Below are 21,910 nucleotides of genomic sequence, written 5' to 3'. Positions count from 1 at the left end.
CATGAAACGTTATTGCAATCATTTTTATTTTATTTTTGGGTGGGGTGGGGGGAGCTATAGTTAAGGAGCCCCATTCCCGTACGTTTCCGATTCCCAAGAAGATGTGTTGTTCCACACTCCCACCCCCGTCGGATTCCTCAGCTCAGCTGCAACTTCATCCAATCCACCTGGTCAGAACTCCTTAATTCCCCGGACCCACCTCCCATTTTCTTGATCACTCTTCTTTTCTTCTCCTCCCTTTTGGTCTCTCTTCGTCGAGCTCTCTGTGATTCATCCATGGCGTTTGATCTGGAGTCCGTGTCGGAGGCCACGTCGGGAGCCATCGGGGCTCTTGTCAGCACGACCGTGCTCTACCCCCTGGACACCTGCAAGACCAAGTACCAGGCCGAGATTCGGACCGGCCAGCAGCAGAAGTACAGGTGAGCTGCTTGTTGTCTTCTGGGTCTTGCTTACTCTGGTCAGTTAGTCTGATTTATCTCCTCAAAATCCGATCTTTCACTCTGCCCTCCCTCCAATATGATTATCGTGCTCGAGGATGCTGTGTTCTTTGTTGGTTGGCTTTGACGTATTACATTCTTACATGGGATATCGTTTTTATTTCTCTTGTTAGACATTATGCAATTACAATGACATGGAAATCATGTCGTATTAAAGAATTCTGCTGGGCGTCTCTTACTTCGGAAATCTTTACATTGAGCAATTTGAATTTGTGTTTCATATATTACTGGGGATGTCGAGCTCTATTTCGTTCACTCTATGAGCTTAACTTTGGATTGGTGTTATGGCAGGAATATTTCAGATGTACTCTGGGAAGCGATATCTACCCGACAAGTTCTTTCGTTGTATCAGGGGCTCGGGACGAAGAATCTCCAGTCTTTTATTTCGCAGTTCATCTACTTCTACGGGTACAGCTTCTTTAAGAGGCTGTATTTGAAGAAAAGCGGGAAGAAATCTATTGGCATGAAGGCAAACTTGATCATAGCTGCTGCAGCTGGTGCTTTTAATGTCGTCATTACGATGGTAATTTATTAATTTGGCATTCCTCTACTTGATTTTGGAAAATTGTTTCTTTGCTGAGAGGTCAATTTTCCCATGCACAACCACGTGAAGTTCACACGTTTTGTAAATTCTCATTGCTGTTTTCCTCAAATTCTGCTTTGGATCCTCTAGGCAATGCCTATTAACTTAATTTGCATGTTTGCTCATTAAGGTAGTCCTGTGGGATGAGAGAGTTAATGATCTGACCTCGCTGTGCAGCCCTTAGATACTGCATCTTCGAAAATGCAAACAAGCGAGTTCGGTAAATCCAAAGGGCTTTGGAAAATTCTTTCAGAGGGCACGTTGGGCGAGGCATTCGATGGTCTAGGAATCTCTCTGCTGCTTACAGTAAACCCATCTATTCAGGTATTTCATTATCTTTCATTCTACTGAAATCTGGCCATCTTCTCATGCACAGCTCGTAAAATGAGATGGGACGATGGGAAAAAGAATGATAAAAGTTCCCTTGTCAAAACATTTTGACATCAACAAAATGAGAATTTGTTGTGTATACTAATACATGACCTTGGTTTTTCAACAGTATACGGTGTTTGATCAGCTGAAACAGAGAATGCTGAAGGGGAAGCAGAGTAGCAGAGCAAAAGGCACAGTATCATCACCGGAAGCTCTATCTGCGTTTTCTGCTTTTGCCTTGGGTGCAGTCTCCAAGTGTGTGGCCACTTGCATCACCTACCCCGCAATCAGGTCGATTGGCACTTGATTTTTCTATCTCGAGCATGGAAAATTATCATTGCACTATTATTGCACCGGAAGGATTTCTAATCAGTGAAGATTTCCCTGAGTTTTGACAATACACTTTTATTGAACAGGTGTAAAGTAACGATCCAAGCTGCCGAGTCAGAAGAAGAACACGAGATGGAGGAGTATCAGAAGAAAGCTCGTAGGACTGTCTCGGGGGCCCTCTATTCCATCTGGAAAAGTGAAGGCTTGCTGGGGTTCTTCAAAGGTCTGCAGGCCCAGATTCTGAAGACTGTGCTGAGCTCGGCCCTGCTGCTGATGGTCAAGGAGAAGATCACAAGGACCACATGGGTCCTAATGCTCGCTCTCAGAAAGTACCTACTTGCCAATCGTATCAGATTGAAGAACACCTGACAGGAAATATGCATCGATGTCTTGTAAATGGACCAGCCCTGGATGGTAGTTGCAGCAGAAAAATCGAGAGTACAATCTAAAGAGGCCCGAGTTCTCACAAAGGAAAATTAGAATGTAGCAGAAGAAATTATTTTTCCACGGGTTTCCTGTGTGACATTTGTTGTACTTTATTTGAATTAGGCATAAATAACATGTGTTTTCTGTTGCTGCGAAAACATACAGACATGAGCTTCTTTGCTTTACAGAGCGGAAGGATGTCAATTTGTCTGATAATCGACAGCATGAAAGAATATCCTATTATCCTGGAAGCTGCTGTGGCAGGAATTCCATGCTTGCTGGGTGGCAAACTAAATCAACGAAGATGTAGATGCTCGACTTGAGGAGCACCGGCCACTGGTGTCGAGAAATGTTTGATGAGACTTAATCCGATTACATGAAATTGTTCATTGGTTTTAGTTTTGATAGAATAAGATCAAACATACTGTGTCCCCGGAAATTAGCTTTCACTATTTTCCAATAGCCCCCGAGTTATTAAACATTGCCAGCCAAATTTCTTTTCTCCAAGATCATTAGCTGTTGACAAAGAAAGAATTAGACGGATTCCAAACCTCGGATCCCAGCAATATGCGCAAGAACAACCAAATGATCAACATCTCAATTTCTGGTTTTTCCATATAACAAGAAAGTGAATGTAGTGTGACAACTCTGTAAGAGGAAAATATTACAACAATATAACATCCATCTCGATCTTATCTGGACTACATCTCGAGCTGCAGTGATGGCCAGAACAAAAGAATGAACTCCTTATCCTCACACATCGAAAATAAGATTATTCTTGGGCTTACCTTGCGTGTAGATTAGTTCTCTGTATAAGCACTGCAATTCAGTTTAAAGCAAAAGGAGACAACCCACAAGCAGAAAGAACAGGTGAAAAATGGAGGGTAATGGTGTTCTCGAGCATAGACTAGCAGCATCGTCAGAAGAGGCAGGCGAATAACCTCCTTCAGGTGTACTCGTGGTCAGAATGACGACAATCCAATCGTTCTCTGAACCGATCCCGATTCCCGTGTATTTGGTGTCGTTGAGGTTCCCCGAGTATTGGGACTGGGTGAAGTTACTGAGGACAAGGCTCGGGACAAGGTTGGGAACACAGGCAGGCATCACCGACCCATCCCTCGTGTTGGACACATTCAAATGGCATTTCTCTAAAAGGGTTGGGTAGGCTGGTAACTGAGCCTCCGTGCCGGGGACGGTGTTGGCGCCTGTAGCATTGGTACAAGGTTGATTCTTGAATTGGTCCGCCAGTGCGTCGGCAAGGCACTCGGCATTGTCATTCTTCGTGAGGGTCGTCAGGTTCATGGATGTTCTGTAGCTGTTGATCCCCTGGAGAAGATTATCCTCCTCACCTGCAAAGATAAAAAGCAGCAGCTTATGGAACAGTGATCCAAAGGTATCCACCAGATTGGCAAGCACGGCCACAACTCACAGCTGATCACCAACTCAACACAATCAACAGAATCCCAGCTAAGGCAATGAAGAAGAAGACTTCAGATGCAGAACATAATGATATGAAACGGAGCTGTACTCGACATCAATCAGATCGAATCGGCGGAATCTGAGCCTAATCATGCGCTCAACCTCGAAATGCGGCAAACCGATGGAAAGCACCGATGCAACGGGAAACCACACTCATCAGAATCCAGATCGGCCGACCGGCCGGTCAGATCTAAACTAAGTCAGGCTCTCGGCATGATGCTACAGAGCTCTCTTTGACTACTCATGAGCTGAAGTTTCGTTCGTTTTAAGCTGTGAATGGAAACCCAATGCGCACGCAAACTCGAGAAACCTCAGCTAAGCAACTCAGTGCAGATTAGCAACGGGAGCTTACTGTCGCACTTGACTGCGGGTATAGCGGAGAGGACGCAGAAGAGGAGCACCGGGAAGAGGAGTTGACGGAGCTGAAGAGTCGCCATTGTTGCGGAGAGGAGGAGGAGAATGGCTGAAGAATCTCTCTGCGTGCAATGAGGTCTTCGATCTCTGGTGCTTTAACTAGTCTGCTGTGAAGAAGAAGAAGACGATGATCGGGGGGAGATGGACTTTCCAACGGAACGTGACGGCGACGTTACAACAGATACTTCGGTGACTCCTTCGGTGGGGGGTCAGGCCAAGTGGTCGACCGTCTTGACGCCGTCAATACGCGGAAAGGTAGTTTTCTGTAGATTTCCATGCAAGAAGCATCCGGAACACCCTCCCCCGTGTTTTCCGTTTCCGTTTTCAGTTCTTCGTTGCACATAAGAATCGTACGTACCAATCCATGTTGTTGCCTCAATCTGCCAAATACTCGCCACTACGTTGCCTACTTTCGTTATGCATCTCGTGGATATTATTATACATCGTAACCATGATTTAAGCATCCCTAGAAATTTCCTTTTTAAGGCTATATCGTGTTGAATTGAATATAATCGGTGAACACGTCAAGTCTATGACCACGTCAAATATGCCAAGGCAACCACTTTCGATTATCCGAGCATAGAGCAGTAAGTCAACACCAAAGAGAATTACCATGATTAGGTGTCACAATTTAGGTTGGGCTATAATGACCTTGGACCATAGATGGGGGAGAAATCGACTGGCTTAATGTCAATTGAATTATGAACTTCCTCGAGAACGTGATCAAACATGACAATGTAATTGAAAATGCTGTAATTTGTTTAATAAAAGTGACATGGAAAAAGAATTTGAGAACAGAATCTTTAACCATCGGAATCTTTCTCGAAATTCAAACTTACAGTTTTTTTTCCTTCCCCTCTTCCAATTATGAGGGCGCTCACAATGATTTCCTAACCGAACTCTCGTGTTTACTATTTTAATGTCAATGTTGAAAATGGGACTATCTTAATGTCAATGTTGAGATTGTTTGAAACCACAAAAAACAAGTTCAAAACGGGACGTAGGCTCCTCTCGACGCTCAAGTTAGTTGTTTAGAAAAGACGGCCAAATTTTTAGAGAATGAATCGTGATACCAAAACAATGTAAGAGATGGGTATTTATAGAAAAACTCTCGAGGATTATAGTCTCTGAAACTAGGATTGTCAAGTCATTGATTGGACGGGCCGGCGAAGTCATCCCCAGCCTAGACCCACGAACCCAAATTGTGCCATAACTTGTCAGACCAAGTCTCTCTGAGTCTTAAAGTTGGGGCTGGTTGAGCCTTTCCCGCCTTTATAGTGAACCCCTTTCAACGAGAGGGGCTCGTAGCCCCATTCGACGGGAGGGCCTTGCCAAGCCTCCTGGCGACATCCACAGGCTCATGGGCCCCCAAGTGCTTCTTGAGTTTGGTTCGGTATACTAAGTGTGTCTTGAATTTTGATCCTCGGACTTGAAGACTCAACGGATGAGCAATGGAAAAAATCGAGTTTGTGACAATCAATTGCAATACTGAACTGCAGTCAGACACAAGAAGAGCGCATAGACCACAGCGAGTCGACTGGCGGCGCAATCTGGACTAATCAAAATCAGATTTGACTAGTTTATTTATTTTCTTACTCAGCTGATTTCTTTTCAATGGTGTAATCAACCGATTTCATTTTCCATTATTCTATATTTAGATCTTTATCTTTTTGAGAATGTAATATCCTGGGAATATCTTTTTTAGAATATTATGTATAGAGATAAAAGAGGGATTACTGTTTTGGGGTCCTATATATATTTGTTGAGAGCATTGTATGCAAGTATCGGAGAGTAGGGTAGTGAGAGTGCTTTGCTGGTTTGAGAGGCCTTTGAGAGTTCGGGTTTGGCTCTTTTGGTTTAGGCTTTCATGCATTGAGCTTAACTCCTTTTGTACTCTCTATCATTATTATTCAAGGAGAAGTCATCGTCGAGCCTCCTTTGCCCGTGAATATTTCATTCAAACGTTTTCACTGCATTTGAGGGTTTTTACCGTGTAGATTTCGTGTACAAATTCTTCTTTATTTTGAATTATTTTCGTTGATATTGAGTTCATCTTCAACCAGGATATGATTTGATCCATGCATATTGCGGAGTGAAGATGTTCGTATTTACCATAAAAAAAAATTGCTATCTAAGCACAACACTATATAGAGAATAGATGATGAGTTTAAAGCACATAATTTGCATAATAAGTTTAAACTTTCAGATTAGTTGATAGTGATACGTAAAAGCTTCACATAGCACTGTCATAACATAGGTTGGGCCTCCATGTCCGCACACTCATTTCTCATTCAACCGCATATTCTGTGCTCCAAGATGCCAGGCCAAGTATAATATAACCGAACACCCGAACGCTGTCCGCTGAATTGTTGGACTATCAAATGTATGTAGGAAAAACTGCACGTACATAGTTATTGAAATATGCATCAGCATATTCCCCCGATTCGTTAAGTCTACTGATGTACCATAAGTTATATGGCATACGATTGAGTAGAGATAACAGAAACTTGAAATTTTTTTGAGAATGGAATAATGAAAGAAGCAACTGCTAAATCCAAAAGTGGACAAGATGGAATAGAGAAATTGGTGGATGCGATTGAATGAAGATAACGCGGCCCAAATCTTCCATGCAAACCCCCCCAACCAACAACGAGAAAAATCTCCCTCCATCTCTGTCTTCCTCTGTCTCTCTCCTTGCCTGGGGATACAAAACAAACTCTTGTTTTTTGGTCCTAACAGCTTCCCTTCCATTACTTCTTCTTCTGCTGCTGCTGCTGCTGCTGTTGTTGCCGCTACTGTGTTGGAGGAGAATGTCGCTTTCAGCGGCAGGGCAGCTGCATGGGGCGATCGGGTTGGGAGGTGGCAGCAGAGGGAACAACTCCAAGCTGGTGAAGTTCGGCAATGGAGAGTTGATGGGCAAGAAGATCATCCTGGCCCAAGCTGGTGTTAGTGGAGGATCACTTGGCCGCAGCAAGAATGCTAACACTAAGCAGGGCATTCGGATGTCACTCACAGCTGATTTTGCAGCCGACTCCAAGGTCTTCCGTCGAATATCTTTTGCTTGTTCTTGATCCACTGGCTAGATATGTGCGGTGCAGACTGCAGATATCCTATTCATTTATATGTTTTCACGAGTTGAGAGTTTGGATCCCTTCGCCAATATGAAGCAATCAATTTGTGTTATAAACTTCACCTCGTAAGCAATGCAATTATATGGCCCAAAAAAAAATTTAGTTGAATGGTTCAATTATACGAAGTGCAAGAATGGTTACGGATATACAAAGTAAGCGTGCATGATCAATAATGGAAGGCACATCGAGAACATTTGTTGGCAAGTTCTCCTTATCGAAACGGGGGTACAAGATTTTCTTATGGATTTCCACTTCTGCATTGATTTTTCACGTTTTGCTCTGCATATTTAGTACATACGAGAAGATAATGATGATATAATCTGCAGCTGAAGGACTTGGAAATGGAGAAGAGGAATCCGAGGACGGTGGTGGCTATAATTCTCGGAGGAGGGGCTGGTACTCGCCTTTTTCCCCTCACCAAACGCCGTGCCAAGCCCGCTGTAAGATAGAACTTTCAATTCATTGCCATCGTATGCTAGTTTCAACTGTTCTCTACCTGATTAATGCCGGCTCCCGTATTTATGTTGCGTAAAATAGGGGTAACCATCCCTATCAGCAACCTGTGATCACTTGCTTTCATTGAAAGATGTGTTCAGCCTTTTTTGCTGTAGGTTATTCTATTTAACCTGTGGCCCTATCATTCGAGTTTGAAGTTGGATGCCACTCTACCCGACAAGTCTTGGAAATAGTTTCTCTTGTTTCGATTGAATGCATGTTCTCAGATAATATTACTGGTTCTGTTCATGTGATTCGTTTGGATGACTCCTTAGAATGCTTCTACCGAAATCAATGAGTCTGGAGGCTGTCACATATTTCCCAGAATTTTAGTAACCATCCCATCACCACTGCCAGTCATAAAGTCGAGTGATTCCAACCAATATGAGACTCCTGTTAATGTGAAATACGAGGCATTTGTTATTGGAACCTGAGTTCCAGGTCCTTGGAAGTTCAGTATCCGTGAATGAAGTGCCAGCTTGCATAGAACCATCCAAGCCTCCGTTGCTTTCATTGTGAACATCATTTCTGTAGAGGAAACTTTCGGCGGAAAATTTTGATTTCCTGATGGTAGTTTCTTGCCTGTAGGTGCCGATAGGGGGAGCATACCGGCTCATTGATGTGCCAATGAGCAACTGCATTAACAGCGGAATCAACAAAGTCTACATCCTCACCCAGTTCAACTCCGCATCACTAAATCGTCACATTTCCCGTGCTTACAACTTCAGCAGTGGGACCACCTTCGGAGATGGCTATGTCGAGGTAAATTATATAACCGCAAACTTTGCCCATTTCTTCAGTCTCCATTTGTTTATTTGTAGTATAGCATACACAGCCGGAGTAAAAAGATTTGCCTCTGCACTTAAGATCAGCAATGACTTTTAACAGGTTTTAGCAGCCACACAAACTCCAGGAGAGGCGGGGAAGAGGTGGTTTCAGGGGACTGCGGATGCTGTGAGACAGTTTCACTGGCTGTTCGAGGTAACCCTGTAGTGACTTAAGACCTGAACACCATTTCCGGGCTTTTGCTAGCTATCATCGCATAATGCAAAAGTAGTATCAGATTTGCAAGAGAATTTCGAGCAGTGACAGGACCCAACGCTCAGTGAAGATAGAGTACTACATTTCTTTTGCTGACAAAATTTGCAGGACGCAAGAAGCAAGGATATGGAGGATGTGCTCATTCTTTCGGGAGATCACTTGTATCGTATGGACTACATGGATTTTGTTCAGGTAAGTTAACCAGCTTCCATTCGTCAAATTTGTATTTCCTTTGGTCCTAATTGTGAATTCGCAAAATATGCGTTGGAGTCTCCACCGCAGTAATCCATATTTTCGTATTTTCAGAATCACAGGCAGAGCGGCGCAGATATCACCATTTCCTCTTTGCCCGTAGATGACAGGTAGGTTACTGATTATATCAGTGCAGATTGGATCCTGTGCAGTATTAGATAAATTTCAAATGAGCATTCGGTTTTTAAATTGAAAGAAACATAAGTGGTTCTTGCAGACAGCAGTCTTTGACTTTCTCTTATCAACACATTCTGTTGCGTCCAGAATAACTAGACTTTTTATGAGCTGTTCTGGGAAAAATTCTTGATCTCCAACTTAACTGCACAGATGCATTGAGCCTACATAAGGACATTTAGTTGCATGCAACTCGATATAATATCTTGCCTATCCATGACAGTCGGGCCTCAGATTTCGGGCTGATGAAGATAGACAATAAAGGAAGGATCCTCTCCTTCAGTGAGAAGCCCAAAGGGAATGAACTCAAGGCAATGGTAATATATACATTACCAAACTTTTCTTAGAATGCACGGTTCTGAATTCAGCCGCAATTATAATTTCATACCGTGCTGATCTTGCTGCTTCCTGCTCTAGCAAGTAGACACAACTGTTCTTGGGCTCTCGAAGGACGAAGCCCAGAAGAAGCCTTACATTGCATCCATGGGAGTTTACGTCTTCAAGAAGGAGATCCTTCTAAACCTCTTAAGGTACCACATTCCAACAAGCACAAAGAGTTCGATAATTCCCATTCGAAAATTTACAAAATCCAATCTGAGTTTTATGCAATCTGTTCCGAGTCAGATGGCGTTTTCCAACAGCAAACGACTTTGGATCGGAGATAATTCCTGCCTCTGCTAAAGAGTTCCTCATAAAGGTCTCACTCCCTACCTTTAACCTGTTCGATTTTCAAGCCTTTTGAATTCATTAGTTTGTAACAGATGGATAATAAATTTTATGCAGGCATATCTATTTAACGAATACTGGGAAGACATCGGGACAATTAGATCCTTCTTCGAGGCCAACCTTGCCCTTACAGAACACGTAAATTGCAGATTTTTCTTTTTATTAGCATTCTGTGTCTTGGGATCTCACTTAGCAATCAGTGACAGAATTTCACTTCCGTTCATATTTCAGCCCCCGAGGTTTAGTTTCTATGATGCTGCAAAGCCAATCTACACATCGAGAAGGAACTTGCCGCCCTCGAAGATTGACAACTGCAAGGCATGCCTGTTCTGATGACAAACTTCCCCGGTGGTGAGATTGAGAACAGAGTTCCATTTTTCAATTTTACAAATATGCAACATTTTTTCCTTCGACAGATTGTGGATTCGATCGTGTCCCATGGAAGCTTCCTCACCGACTGCTTCATAGAGCACAGCGTCGTCGGTATCAGATCCCGGATCAATGCCAATGTCCACTTAAAGGTTAGTGACAGGAGATGTCAGGGGTCCTAAAGTTTTATTTATTCCGTTTGAGCTAACCAAATCAAGGTTGCAGGACACGGTAATGCTTGGAGCCGACTTCTACGAGACCGAAGCAGAGGCAGCGTCCCTGTTGGCAGAGGGAAGAGTTCCAATCGGGATTGGAGAAAACACCAAGATCAAGTAAATAAAGCTTCTATTTGAATCCTCTTTTCCTCGTGAAATTCTTTCTCTCTTGTTTGCATTCGTTTTAATCTCGGAAAACCGAGCAGGTTAAGCAGACAACATAAATTCTTCTGGTAATGCGCAGGGACTGCATTATTGACAAGAATGCGAGAATTGGGAAGAATGTTGTCATCGCAAACTCGGAGGTACGGATTTTCACACTAAACAAAAGATGATAGCGTAGGTTATCATCCGTCGAAATAGAACCGACTCTTCTCGGAGAACTATATAGTAAAACTTCTGCTCAAATCCTTTGCCGATCATTCCTCAATAAATAGGTATTAACACGAACTTTGCAGGGAGTACAAGAGGCTGATAGATCTACGGAAGGGTTCTCCATCCGAGCGGGCATAACGATTGTACTGAAAAACTCAACAATCCCAGACGGATTCGTAATATAACTCATCTTCAATCTTTTTGCTGTATAAGAACTGGATTATCACTGCAGAGACCGAACTTGCAGTCGAGGCATGATCGTGACGCAAGTGAGCAAGCGGCAATTGCGTTGTTTTGTAAAATTTCTATAGTTACAAATTTGGGACTGGGAAAAGAAAACTGATGTATGCCATTGTCATATTTGTTGCACATGACTAATACTACTTCTGTTCACTTTAGAAGTGCGTTGAATATTCAAAAGTCAAGTAGTATTACAACAAAAAATATAAATATTTCTTTATGCAATATTATCACCGACAAAATAAAATATTTACAGAATATTAGTTTCCTAATATATCAAATCATACTATATGTGCCCTCTTAAAACGACAAAATTGACAATTTCGTCCCTGAAATATACACCGCAAGGCAAATTGGTCCCTAAAATATATTATGTGTACTAATTAGTCCGAACGTTTCAAACATTTGAACCAATTGGTCCTTCCGTTCGAATAAATGCTGGTCCCTAACGGAGTTTGCCTCTCACGGCCGTTAACTGGCATAGTGAGGTCGTCCCTGACCTGTGAAGCCTTCATCCCTTGCCCTTTCCCTGTTACAAACAACCCTAAAACCCGACGAGAAGAACGCAAAACAGCAAAAAAAAAAATCTTCCTGGAAAAATTTTGGCCGTCTTTCAGTTTCATGCTCTCCTCCTGCTTCCTTTCCTCCCTCCTTTCCTACTATTAAACCTCGGCGACACTTCCTCAACTGGTCGGGATTTGAATTTGGTGGAGAGAGTTGAGAAATTGGAGGAGGATCTGAGAAGCTCTACAACAATAATACAGGGCTTGTCGCGGCAGCTCGAGAAGCTCGGGATTAGGTTTCGGCTTACTCGGAAAGCATTGAAAGAACCAATAGCTGAGGTTGTGAGTTTATCATTGTTCTAATTATTTCTAGCACTGATTTATTGCTTGTTTTGTATATTAAGCGATAAAGTCTAGCTCGTGTCATCATTTCCTGCAAACTTGTGCAGAAAATGTTTGATTTTGAGCCAGAAAAGACCTAATCTTACATACTTTGATCTCTCGTTTTGCTGTAAGGATTAGTGTAGTTATGTATGAGAGAGTGGTCTGAGTAAGGGGATATCATTTTTACATATAGTTTCAAATCATATACTTCTGCCAACAGAAATGATATATTTAGAAAATCAAAGAAATTGGGCCTTTATTACTAATTGACATATGTTTCCATTAGCTTAGGGATTTGTCGGAAAATATATATGTGTGTGTGTGTCTTGGTTCCACTTTGCAGAACCTCTTGAAGGAGCTTACAATTTAGATGTTGCTCAAGGAATGAATTGTCGGATTAGATTGAGTATTCAAAGATCTCACAGATTATCCCAAGTCGAACATTAGTTTCTTAAGACTATAGGAGAGACTAAGCTCTTTCAGCAGCATATCCAGCGACAGGACCATTTAAAATATGTGCTCTCAACACTTACTTGGTTCTTTTATGTGGTGCTTACAACTTTATTTTTCCCCGGGACAATTTTGGGCATGATCATTGGATTCCTAGCCGTAAATTTGAGAGCGTGGAATTATTCTATTACTTGTTAACTTGAAATGAACTTGTCTAATCTTGTGTAAGACTGATTGAAGGGACTAAAAGTCTATTTTGGATTTTGTTTTTGGTGTCAAGACTGCAATCTTGGCTCAGAAGAATTTAGAGGCCACCCGTGCATTAGCAGCTCAAGAAGACATTCTTGAGAAGGAGTTGGTTGAAATTCAAAAGGTTTTGCTGGCTATGCAAGTAATTTATTGTGACGTGAAAATGTAATACATAGTTTACTTGGAGACCGAATCTTCAGATGTAAGTTGACTTGTGGAGTACTTTGAATAACTCCAAAAACAGTCTTTAGGATATTAAGATCATCGTGAAAAATTTTCCTATGCTGTTGATTTTGTCGAAGTTGTTTAAACATTGTTTTTTTTTTGTTTTTGGCATTAATTTGATAATTTCAGAATTTAAGCCTGGCCAGTAACTTCTACTTGTCTCTGCTCTTCTTTGTTTTACTTTTTGCCTAAAATGTCTCTGTACCTCTTCTAACATATTATTACCCTAGAATACTCGTGGAGTCTTGGCTCATTTAGATGGTGTTTTCTTCCATATCCATGTTTCCTTCTCCTTTCGTTCAGTTCAAATGGAGCAATAATTTGTTGTTGACTTGACTGTTATCTTGTGTTTGTGTAGGAGCAGCAGCAGAAACAACTGGAGCTTATTCTTGCAATCGAAAAGACCAGTAAGCTTTGGGATAGCCGGTAAGAGCCCATTGAACACCGACATACAAACGAAACTTTGGTTTCCACCAAGGAGGATGGGAAACCAGTAGAGGTCCATGAGACTTGAGCATAAATAACGACAGGGCCTAGAATCTGAAGCTGAGGCATCGAAGATTTTGAGTAGCTGTTCCCCTGCACTGGATCGAATTGCTTGATGCTTGCTTTCTTCTTCACTCTGTCAAGTTAGATCTCCCTGTCCAGTCGAGAGCCATATGTCAAGGAATCATTTCTGCTTCAAGGTCTGTGAGTAAGAATTCGAGGGAACTCGTGTAAGAGCATGCCATTAAGTAGTTGCGCCTACGGAGTCAGCTTCTCGGGCAATATTTGTCTGGCGAGCCATTCATTTCTAGGGGGACGGAATCTTGTAACACTAATGTTTCAATTTGGTTCTGTTATCAATTTTACCCTTATATTCATCGAATTCTGAACTATATTTACTGCCAAAATAATCGGATAATAATTGTATTCGTCCATTCCTTAGACTGTCAACCACAATGTTCTGAACGCAAACGGTGATATATGAGACAAATGAACAAATCTAGTTTTCTCATGAAGGCTTTAAAGAATCATCACTTGATAAAAGTATTACAATTTTGAGGCTGAGGAAGCTGAAGTTGGCAAAGGAACAGAGACTTGTTTAGTCTGCCTTCAGGCCGTTGCTCTATTTTTCTTGATTCGGTCGAGGAAGGCTATCAACGGGGAAAGCTTTTAGGTGATTCGAAATATCTTTCGGCTTCTCCACGGTAAGTGCGTGCCCTGCATCCTTTATGATCATCACCTCTACTTGTTCATTCCCTTCCAAGTGCCTGCAAATTAACATATACCAACTTGATATCTTTCATGGTTTACTCAGTTAAAAACCGGTCTCGAGTAAGTAACGTGAATAGTACTTGAAAAGAGCCTAGTTGATGGTACCTCTTTAGCCTGTGAGCCAGTTCAATTGGGAAGATTTGGTCATACTCTCCCCATATTATCAGTGTCGGCTGTACCAAGCAACAAACCACGAACAACCTAATGACGAACTCCTCACACTAGTGATCGTTAAGCGTAAGATCGTCTTTCGTCTTCGTTTCAGTTTTTCACAGTAGAATTCTGAAGTTTCATAAGGAAGAAAGCCTAACCTGGGTGATCTTAGGGAGATTGGACATAGTTCGGTTCTTTTTGTAAGCACGGACAAGCTCTGTTCTTTCCTTAATGTTCTCGGAGGATGTTTTGCGTGTTGTTTGGTTGAATCGTTAAATCAACAGCACGACACCCATCTCTTCCTTGGATCAGGTGAGTATACGCCTGAAGTGATCGAGGAAATACGCCTCACCTCCAGATTTTCCTGCTACTGTTCCAGCTCCTCAATCAATTGCCTAAGAAATTCACTCACAATCTCCGCATAATGCTAATACAACCAAATTCGTTCGAATTGCAAAGCTTTCGTGAGAATCTCATTACATGGGTAAGGACATTTCTACAGCAAAATACGGGGTTAGAAGCTTACGACGCTGAGGAGGCGCCGCTGGAACACGAATTAGGAGCTCGGTACGAAGAAGATGAGATCGAAATTCAGACACAGCTGAAGCAGACAATCAATCCGAGCGGGCGGAAGTGCCGCCGAGGTTTAATAGTAGGAAAGGAAGCAGGAGGAGAGCATGAAACTGAAGACGGCCAAAAATCTTCCAGGAAGAAAGTTTTTTTTTTTTTTTTTTTTCTGTTTTGCGTTCTTGTCGGGTTTTAGAGTTGTGTGTAACAGTGAAAGGGAAAGGGATGAAGGCTGCACAGGTCAGGGACGACCTCACTGTGCCAGTTAACGGCCGTGAGAGTCAAACTCCGTCAGGGACCAGCATTTATTCGAATGGATGGACCAATTGGTTCAAACGTTTGAAACGGTCGGACTAATTAGTACACATAATATATTTCAGGGATCAATTTGCCTTGCAGTGTACATTTCAGGGACGAAATTGTAAATTTTGTCCTCTTAAAACCAAAGAATATTAATATAATATTTTCCAAACGTGGAAAATATATATTCAATAAATATAAATAGATTTTCTTGATATACCTAATATATGTAAATTTTATGGTCGTGAGATGCATCAAATTAGATGCCCATGGACAAGACATGCTGCCTTGTCTGGCGGGTTTAGTTGACATATACAGATCTATCCAAAGAACTCGAATATGTGATGCCTATTCTCCCTAATTTAACGTAGCGATACAATCGATGGATACAATACTCAAAATAAGTTCTAAATGAAAGAAAAATTATGATCTTTCGAGAATCTAACCTTCATGATACGATCAATAACATCTTTTGATCGACTGGTTGAAAATTTTTTAGTCCCTCTAAATTAGACTTGATGGTTTTTTTCCTTTTGTTTCCTTCGAATTTGTTTTTCATCTGCTTTCCCTTTTTCCGATGGAAAGCAAAAGTGAATCGATTTCTTAAATCCAAAGTAACCAAAAAGCCATATGCAGTTGGAAAAGAATCATCCTCTTTGTTGAGTTGGTGAGTGAGAGATGTCATGATTTGAAAATCACTTCAAAGCGTTCGCAATCAAATCATATCGTGATCTTGCAACGTTTCGATTCCGAATATCAAAATACAACCGTAATCTTCTAATTCTCAAACAATATCACGTTCATCCAAATTTCATAAATCAACTTACAATTATCTAAATAGGCGAATCAATTATCACATCAGAATCGTGAATGTGATCCAAATTCATCGAACAAAAAGTTAAGAATCGTTTTACCGTGGATTGTAAAGAAACGACATGGATGATGGGTCCGCCAAAATATGCGATAATATCAATATGCCATTAATCTGATGGGAAAGGAATAACAACATTGATTAGCAAGGGAATGAATTGATTCGATTTCATAAATATATACAATTTCTACAAAAAAAAAAAAAAAGAAAAATGTAGAACATATTTAAAAGTCAAAATCAAACCGTGTGGATAGGAATTTTCCTTTTGTTTTTTTTTTCCCTTTTTCTCTTTCTCTTTCTCTTTATTAATTTTTAATTTTATTACACTTTTCCTCATCTCCCCGCTATTCTCAATTCTTCTTCTTTGACCCTTTACACACTCTTCTCTTTCTGTCTCTCTCTCTCTGTCTTCGTCTTCATCTCTTTGCGCTTTTCTCGGGTTCTCTGCTTCGTCTCTTACCGCTTCCCATTGTTTTCTCCTTTCCATCTGCGTCTGTGATTTGCATCGGCGAAGGGCAGTGCGGAGCTTCCCATGGACTGCGACTTCTCCACTTCCTCTGCCGCGGGGAAACTGCTCAGTTTCGGAGCTTCGTCCTCCGTCGCGGCAGCTGACGACGAGGTCTTCGAGGACTCATGCAGCATCTGCCTCGAGCCCTTTACGGCTCAGGACCCCTCCACTGTAAGATCCTCCGTAAAATCTCATATTAAGAATCACAATAGGGTGTCAGTGGTTTTCGTGGTACGGCTCGATTGAATGATGATGGCAGCATTGTGCATCGGTCTCGTAGTTCAGTGTTCTTAATTTGGAAATTTAAAGGGAACTGTTAGATCAGATGCTCTATGGTGCATCGGTTTCGCAGTTTAGTGTTCTTAATTGGAAGCAGAGAGGGAACTGTTGGATCAATGTACTGTGGCTTTGAAGTCTTTAATTTTTTCGGTCGAAGTATGATACTTAGGATGCTCCCTGATGTTTCAAAAAAGCCTTCCGACCAACCATGTTTTCGATATGATGATTATGAATGTCCGTCTTTGATCAAGGATGTGATTCTGATCAAAAGTTTTCCATTTTTCTTTTCCGACCCACCCTTTTTTGGATATGATAATCATGAACATCCATCTTTGGTTAAGGATTTAATTCTGATAAAAAATTTCTGATTTTCGTCCGACCAATTGTGTTTTGGATATGATGATTATGAATGTACATCTTTGATTAAGGATGTGATTCTGATAAAAAGTTTCGTACTTTTGGGTTGTCCTCTGGGGGCAATGAATGAATCGCTGAGGTCAATCTTTGAAATTATAAAGGCTCCTCCCGGTGGATTGTGTTTTTCCCGACCGATTATGTTTTATTATGTTTTTCGATATGATGATTTTGTTCTGTCTACCTAATATGCAGCTTTGATTGAGGATGTGTTTTTGATCATATATATTTTATTGACGGCTTTTTATCTGGTGCAATTGATCCTCAAAAGAATTCGGACTCTTCCTTTTCTCTTTACAAGTTGTAACATCATGGTCTGGACGAATATTCAATTTATGGAGTTATGTTGTATGGATAATTTTTCATCTTTAGATTCATGACAGCTCTTATGGTTTTCTGAACCTGTCGATCCTCTTTCTTGGTCAGATTACTACCTGCAAGCATGAGTATCACCTCCAATGCATTCTTGAATGGTAACCCGCTAAGTAGATATATGCCCCATCATTTCTCTTCGGTTCTGCTTCGTATATCATATGCCCCAGTATGTCTTGAAACTGTTTTGTTTATTACAGGTCACAGAGAAGCAAAGAATGCCCAATTTGCTGGCAACTTCTCACACTGAAGGACCCTAACAGGTATAGAAACGTGTTTCCTTTGCAATGTCTCTGTCTTAATGTTTTGGCTCTCCCGTGATTTTTCTTCTTTCATATGTTTCCGTGCCTAGGCAAGTGGTATTTGTTCCCGCAAACTTTTGCATCCTGAACTGATATATGTAAATATCTTCTCTGCAGCCAAGATCTCCTGGATGCTGTTGAGAGGGAGAGAAGCATCAGGTCAAGAATCTCAACAACATCTCCAACTCTTACTGGTTCGAGAGAGAGACTTATTGGACACGTAAATATTCGAATTTATTCGACTATGGACTTTTTCTTTTTTCTCCTGTGTTCTCTCACACCTGCTGTCTAGTTGCCTAGTTAGATGAGATTTCTTTGTTGTTTACTTGTTATAATGGATTTTTCAGGATGTTTCCTCGGACCCAGAGTTCGATGAGTCCTTCATGCGTCGTTTAGCTGCTCTGGTAAGCAGGGATCGTGATGTTCAGCAAAGGGAGAGTGAAAGGTCCACTAGTTTCGACCAATCAGGAACCCCAATTTTTAGATCTCGGGTGAATTTTCCTCGGATGTCATGTCCTTCTGAAACCACTGGAGCGGACAACCATGATATACATGTTCAATCCTCTGATGGCGATTTTACGGGTTCTAACATGCCATTTTCCGTTACCATGCACCCTCCATCCCATGATGCCTCTGCTTCTGTAAACAGTACTCGAGTTGCAGAGAAACCCTCCTCTCCTGAAAACAGCTCTTTCTCGGACTCTTTAAAACTGAAATTATCTTCTGCTTCAGCGAGGTTCGTAGTTCATAACTTCAGGTCATTTGCAACATTCCCATGTTATACATCTACTATGCAAAAAGTAATAAGAACATTGCTTGTATCAGATACAAGGAATCGATATCAAAGAGCACTAGAAGCCTAAAAGACAGGATACTAGCTCGTAATTCGGTCAAGGAGCTGAGCAAGGGGGTTCAGCGTGAGATGAGTGCTGGGGTTGCTCGATTGATCGAGCGCCTTGACTTGAATTCAAAACAATCTGGAACCTCCGTATCTGTTCCCAGCAGGTGTGATACAACAATGAAGTCCCCTATGAAAGGAGAAGGCGTACAGGAAGACATAACATTGCAGTATGCTAGCTCAAATGCAGACGTATATGATATGGGTTCTATCCCAGGTCGACTTGAAGTTGTCCCATCCCAGGTTTGGATCTGTTATATCTGGTCAATCGTGTTGTAGTTAGTAGCTATTATGTAAGGCACTGTTCCAGTATTCGTTTCCAAAAGCTGATCCGCGTGTGATGATGTACCAAAAATTAATATGTATCTTTTATCCTTATGCGTTGCAGAGAGGACAGTGATGCTGCCATATCTGGTAAGGTATAGCCCAAAGATTTGTGAGTATCTCTATTACAGCAGAGGACATCAATGCAAGTGACGAGACTAAGAAGATAACGACTTCGCTGTCGGATCTGCGTCCTGCATCAAATGTCTAGAGCTTATTTTCTCTTGAGTCTGCTGGGTCTGTACCCCTCAATATAACTTCTGATGTATCAGAGGAACTTTCTAGGACTTGCTGCCTCTTCAAAGTTGCTATCTTACAAACTTATTCAGGTTTCATACTCTACATGAGTTGACTGCAACTTCTTCATTTTTAGTTCTTTGTTTTTATATATGGAGTGTTAAAGAGCTGTCAAGGTGCATACATATGGTATATATATGAAAAAGATGTGATAATGACAAATCTGGTAGCTGCCTACCTGATAATGTTTGCCTGACATATGGTGTGTGTATACAAAAATGATGTGACAATGACATATCTAGTAGATGCCTACCTGATAAAATTCACCAGGCATGTTCCGGGAACTCAAAAGAGGAATATCAAATTGAATAACCATTCAATGAAGCAAACCCCAACGTGCAAGTCACCTCACTAAGATAAAGGGAAACTCAATCACCTCACTCAAGACAAATTCAACTGACATTGTTATGAAGTAAATTATCAAGAAGATGGGCAAGCTACACAAGCAATTCATACTCCAGTATTAACAAAACAGGAGATTATCATATACATAAACAAAGGAGTAATCGAAGACTATCGACTCCAAGTACGCAAAAAAGGTACTCCGATCAGGTATGTCTTATTGATTACTGATTCACTTGTCTTAGAGACACCGAACAGATCGGCATTTAGATCTGACCCAGAATAACTTCGCCTCCTGAAACCTTGAAATCAGATGGGGCTTCCTCCACATTTAGAACTTTGACTTTCCCATCTTCTACATATGCTGACCATCTGCAACAAAGCAATGCAACAATTTGGACAGACAAGGGTTGGATAAGACTATGCAAGATGACGATTAAAGTGCAGATTAAAACTGAGCACAAAGGGTCTAATACTTATGCCAATGCTGGTGCTAACTTAAACAGAGTTTTATCTTTCTGCTCAAACATTTAAGAGATTCAAAACATATCAAAGAGGCAATAAGGTTTACCTTTCCGAGCGAAGTCCAAGCAAAGCTCCTGAAAGATCTTTGGTCAAGTCCAGGCACTTATGGAATTTCCCATCAAAATCTCCATAGAACTCAATCTATTAAGATCAAGAAATCAAGTTAAAGTATAATATATTCACAGTATGTGCAGTTTGTATGATGATTGACCAGTGAATGCTCAATAATAGATAAAGTCTCCTCATGGAGACGCTGGAGACACAGAAAATCTTGAAGAAGAGCTAGAAACTTACAGCATCTTTGGCTTGAAGTTTCTCTGCCCAGCCATTGAGAACATATGGATCATTCACAGCTACACAAATTACTGATTCAATGCCTTTTGCCTTGAACTTATCAATATTATCCTTGTAACTCGGAACATGCTGCTGTGAACAAACTCCCGTATATGCACCCTGGAAGGTGGTAAACAGAAAAAATTTATAACTCACACCAGAAAACGACTAAGCGTAAAGGGGGAGCAAATAACATCAGTATGAGATCCGTGTGTTTCAACTTTTACTCGCATATTACTTCAGTACCTCCAATAGTTTCATATACTTCCCTCTGTTTTTTCCTTTTCTGGCTAACTGTACATCAACTATCAAGAACTAGAACAGAAGGGTACTTTCTACTACATGGTCGCAAATTTGTCCTAAGCAACTGAGGAGATGGATAGTAAAGAACAACTTACAGGGAGCCCAAAGATGACAACCTTCCTTCCCTGCAATATCACACGACAACATAAGTTTGCATCAATAAACAACAAGCACACAATTCCTAAGGTGCAGTTTGTTCTTTATTAGCTTAGCGTTTTCTTAGGGGAACATGAGACTCTGGAGCTTTAGAACAACGCATTTTCTTTACTTTCTTCCCATTTTTCTCTATTGACTCGAGAATGAAGTTGAAAGCATTTTCAACAACGATCAAAGAATCGAAAAAGGAAACAATATCCGGAAAATGAAATTAGTTTTCAAAAAATCTTTAACTAGCAGCTCAACAACCAATATCACTCCAAAAGATCAACGTCAATGTAGCTCCTTTGCAAGTGATTTGTATAACCTGTGGTGGATTATAGACTGAACAGAGCCCTAATGACACTCAACGCTAAGAAATCCACCTCAATTAAGGAGTAACAGGACAGGTATCAAAAGACCTAGAGTGGATGCACACCTTGAAGATGTCCTCGAGAGGAGTGGTGGAGAACTTGGAAGACACGCCCTCGTCCCAACTTCGCGCCTTCTGGAGGGAAACATCCGGCGCGGCCGAGACTAAGTCGGTTCCCACTGCGACCGACGCGTAGGTCCTCGCCGTCACCGCCGACAGAGCTCCGACCACGGCCGAGCTTGTTCGCCTCATGATAGCCGACGCCATGGGCGGGTTAGCCTTCAGCTGGCTGTGGATTCGGCCTCACTCAATCGTATGGGTTCCGTTGGGCTCCTTTCTCTGTTTACTTATGGTATGAGGGAGGGGAAGATGATCATATAGCGGGAAGAAAGTCATCTGGGTCCAGTTAATGGGCCCGCAGAAAATG

General features: G+C 41.5%; 5 protein-coding genes and 1 long non-coding RNA gene across 6 annotated transcripts; 4 read left to right on the top strand and 2 right to left on the bottom strand.

Annotated features, from left to right (window-relative positions):
- Positions 1-30: 30 nt before the first annotated feature.
- On the top strand, positions 31-2,590 carry LOC116196039 (peroxisomal adenine nucleotide carrier 1-like). The gene is made up of 5 exons (XM_031525554.1): positions 31-419; positions 789-1,020; positions 1,258-1,404; positions 1,580-1,743; positions 1,869-2,590. Exons 1-5 carry the CDS (start codon positions 277-279, stop codon positions 2,149-2,151), a joined length of 969 nt encoding a protein of 322 aa, XP_031381414.1. The 5' UTR covers positions 31-276; the 3' UTR covers positions 2,152-2,590.
- A 194-nt stretch (positions 2,591-2,784) lies between these two features.
- LOC116196040 (uncharacterized GPI-anchored protein At3g06035) lies at positions 2,785-4,253 on the bottom strand. The gene is made up of 2 exons (XM_031525555.1): positions 4,040-4,253; positions 2,785-3,557 (listed from the first exon to the last, which is right to left on the bottom strand). Exons 1-2 carry the CDS (start codon positions 4,122-4,124, stop codon positions 3,040-3,042), a joined length of 603 nt encoding a protein of 200 aa, XP_031381415.1. The 5' UTR covers positions 4,125-4,253; the 3' UTR covers positions 2,785-3,039.
- A 2,477-nt stretch (positions 4,254-6,730) lies between these two features.
- On the top strand, positions 6,731-11,280 carry LOC116196038 (glucose-1-phosphate adenylyltransferase large subunit 3, chloroplastic/amyloplastic). Its single transcript, XM_031525552.1, has 15 exons — positions 6,731-7,139; positions 7,559-7,672; positions 8,316-8,489; positions 8,616-8,708; positions 8,877-8,960; positions 9,075-9,130; positions 9,418-9,511; positions 9,612-9,724; positions 9,819-9,891; positions 9,978-10,058; positions 10,152-10,238; positions 10,337-10,441; positions 10,515-10,621; positions 10,749-10,809; positions 10,963-11,280. Exons 1-15 carry the CDS (start codon positions 6,912-6,914, stop codon positions 11,062-11,064), a joined length of 1,572 nt encoding a protein of 523 aa, XP_031381412.1. The 5' UTR covers positions 6,731-6,911; the 3' UTR covers positions 11,065-11,280.
- Positions 11,281-11,641: 361 nt separating this feature from the next.
- On the top strand, positions 11,642-13,798 carry LOC116197284. The gene is made up of 2 exons (XR_004155017.1): positions 11,642-11,961; positions 13,289-13,798. It is a non-coding gene; the product is annotated as an uncharacterized LOC116197284 (long non-coding RNA).
- Positions 13,799-16,415: 2,617 nt separating this feature from the next.
- LOC116195468 (E3 ubiquitin-protein ligase RHF1A) lies at positions 16,416-19,634 on the top strand. Its single transcript, XM_031524685.1, has 7 exons — positions 16,416-16,757; positions 17,706-17,752; positions 17,852-17,914; positions 18,071-18,173; positions 18,301-18,689; positions 18,779-19,094; positions 19,240-19,634. The coding sequence occupies exons 1-7, from the start codon at positions 16,611-16,613 to the stop codon at positions 19,249-19,251; spliced, it is 1,077 nt and encodes a 358-aa protein (XP_031380545.1). The 5' UTR covers positions 16,416-16,610; the 3' UTR covers positions 19,252-19,634.
- A 190-nt stretch (positions 19,635-19,824) lies between these two features.
- On the bottom strand, positions 19,825-21,842 carry LOC116195470 (peroxiredoxin-2F, mitochondrial). The gene is made up of 5 exons (XM_031524688.1): positions 21,550-21,842; positions 21,071-21,100; positions 20,634-20,792; positions 20,386-20,480; positions 19,825-20,186 (listed from the first exon to the last, which is right to left on the bottom strand). Exons 1-5 carry the CDS (start codon positions 21,748-21,750, stop codon positions 20,081-20,083), a joined length of 591 nt encoding a protein of 196 aa, XP_031380548.1. The 5' UTR covers positions 21,751-21,842; the 3' UTR covers positions 19,825-20,080.
- Between the last annotated feature and the right edge of the window lie 68 nt (positions 21,843-21,910).

This window comes from Punica granatum, chromosome 2 (assembly GCF_007655135.1).
Source record: "Punica granatum isolate Tunisia-2019 chromosome 2, ASM765513v2, whole genome shotgun sequence".
Classification (NCBI taxonomy): domain Eukaryota; kingdom Viridiplantae; phylum Streptophyta; class Magnoliopsida; order Myrtales; family Lythraceae; genus Punica; species Punica granatum.
Note: the sequence above shows the minus strand (reverse complement) of the source record. Positions and strands in the feature narration are given on the sequence as shown.

Coding starts and splice junctions, on each gene's coding strand:
- LOC116196039 (XM_031525554.1), top strand. CDS start 277: ATGGCGTTTGATCTGGAGTCCGTGTCGGAGGCCACGTCGGGAGCCATC. Junction 420..788: donor GGCCAGCAGCAGAAGTACAG/GTGAGCTGCTTG, acceptor GTGTTATGGCAG/GAATATTTCAGATGTACTCT. Junction 1,021..1,257: donor TTAATGTCGTCATTACGATG/GTAATTTATTAA, acceptor CTCGCTGTGCAG/CCCTTAGATACTGCATCTTC.
- LOC116196040 (XM_031525555.1), bottom strand. CDS start 4,124: ATGGCGACTCTTCAGCTCCGTCAACTCCTCTTCCCGGTGCTCCTCTTC. Junction 3,558..4,039: donor ACCCGCAGTCAAGTGCGACA/GTAAGCTCCCGT, acceptor TTATCTTTGCAG/GTGAGGAGGATAATCTTCTC.
- LOC116196038 (XM_031525552.1), top strand. CDS start 6,912: ATGTCGCTTTCAGCGGCAGGGCAGCTGCATGGGGCGATCGGGTTGGGA. Junction 9,131..9,417: donor TCTTTGCCCGTAGATGACAG/GTAGGTTACTGA, acceptor TATCCATGACAG/TCGGGCCTCAGATTTCGGGC. Junction 9,512..9,611: donor GGAATGAACTCAAGGCAATG/GTAATATATACA, acceptor TTCCTGCTCTAG/CAAGTAGACACAACTGTTCT.
- LOC116195468 (XM_031524685.1), top strand. CDS start 16,611: ATGGACTGCGACTTCTCCACTTCCTCTGCCGCGGGGAAACTGCTCAGT. Junction 18,174..18,300: donor GAGAGAGACTTATTGGACAC/GTAAATATTCGA, acceptor TGGATTTTTCAG/GATGTTTCCTCGGACCCAGA. Junction 18,690..18,778: donor TTATCTTCTGCTTCAGCGAG/GTTCGTAGTTCA, acceptor TGCTTGTATCAG/ATACAAGGAATCGATATCAA.
- LOC116195470 (XM_031524688.1), bottom strand. CDS start 21,750: ATGGCGTCGGCTATCATGAGGCGAACAAGCTCGGCCGTGGTCGGAGCT. Junction 21,101..21,549: donor CTCTCGAGGACATCTTCAAG/GTGTGCATCCAC, acceptor GTGATATTGCAG/GGAAGGAAGGTTGTCATCTT. Junction 20,187..20,385: donor CTTGGACTTCGCTCGGAAAG/GTAAACCTTATT, acceptor GCTTTGTTGCAG/ATGGTCAGCATATGTAGAAG.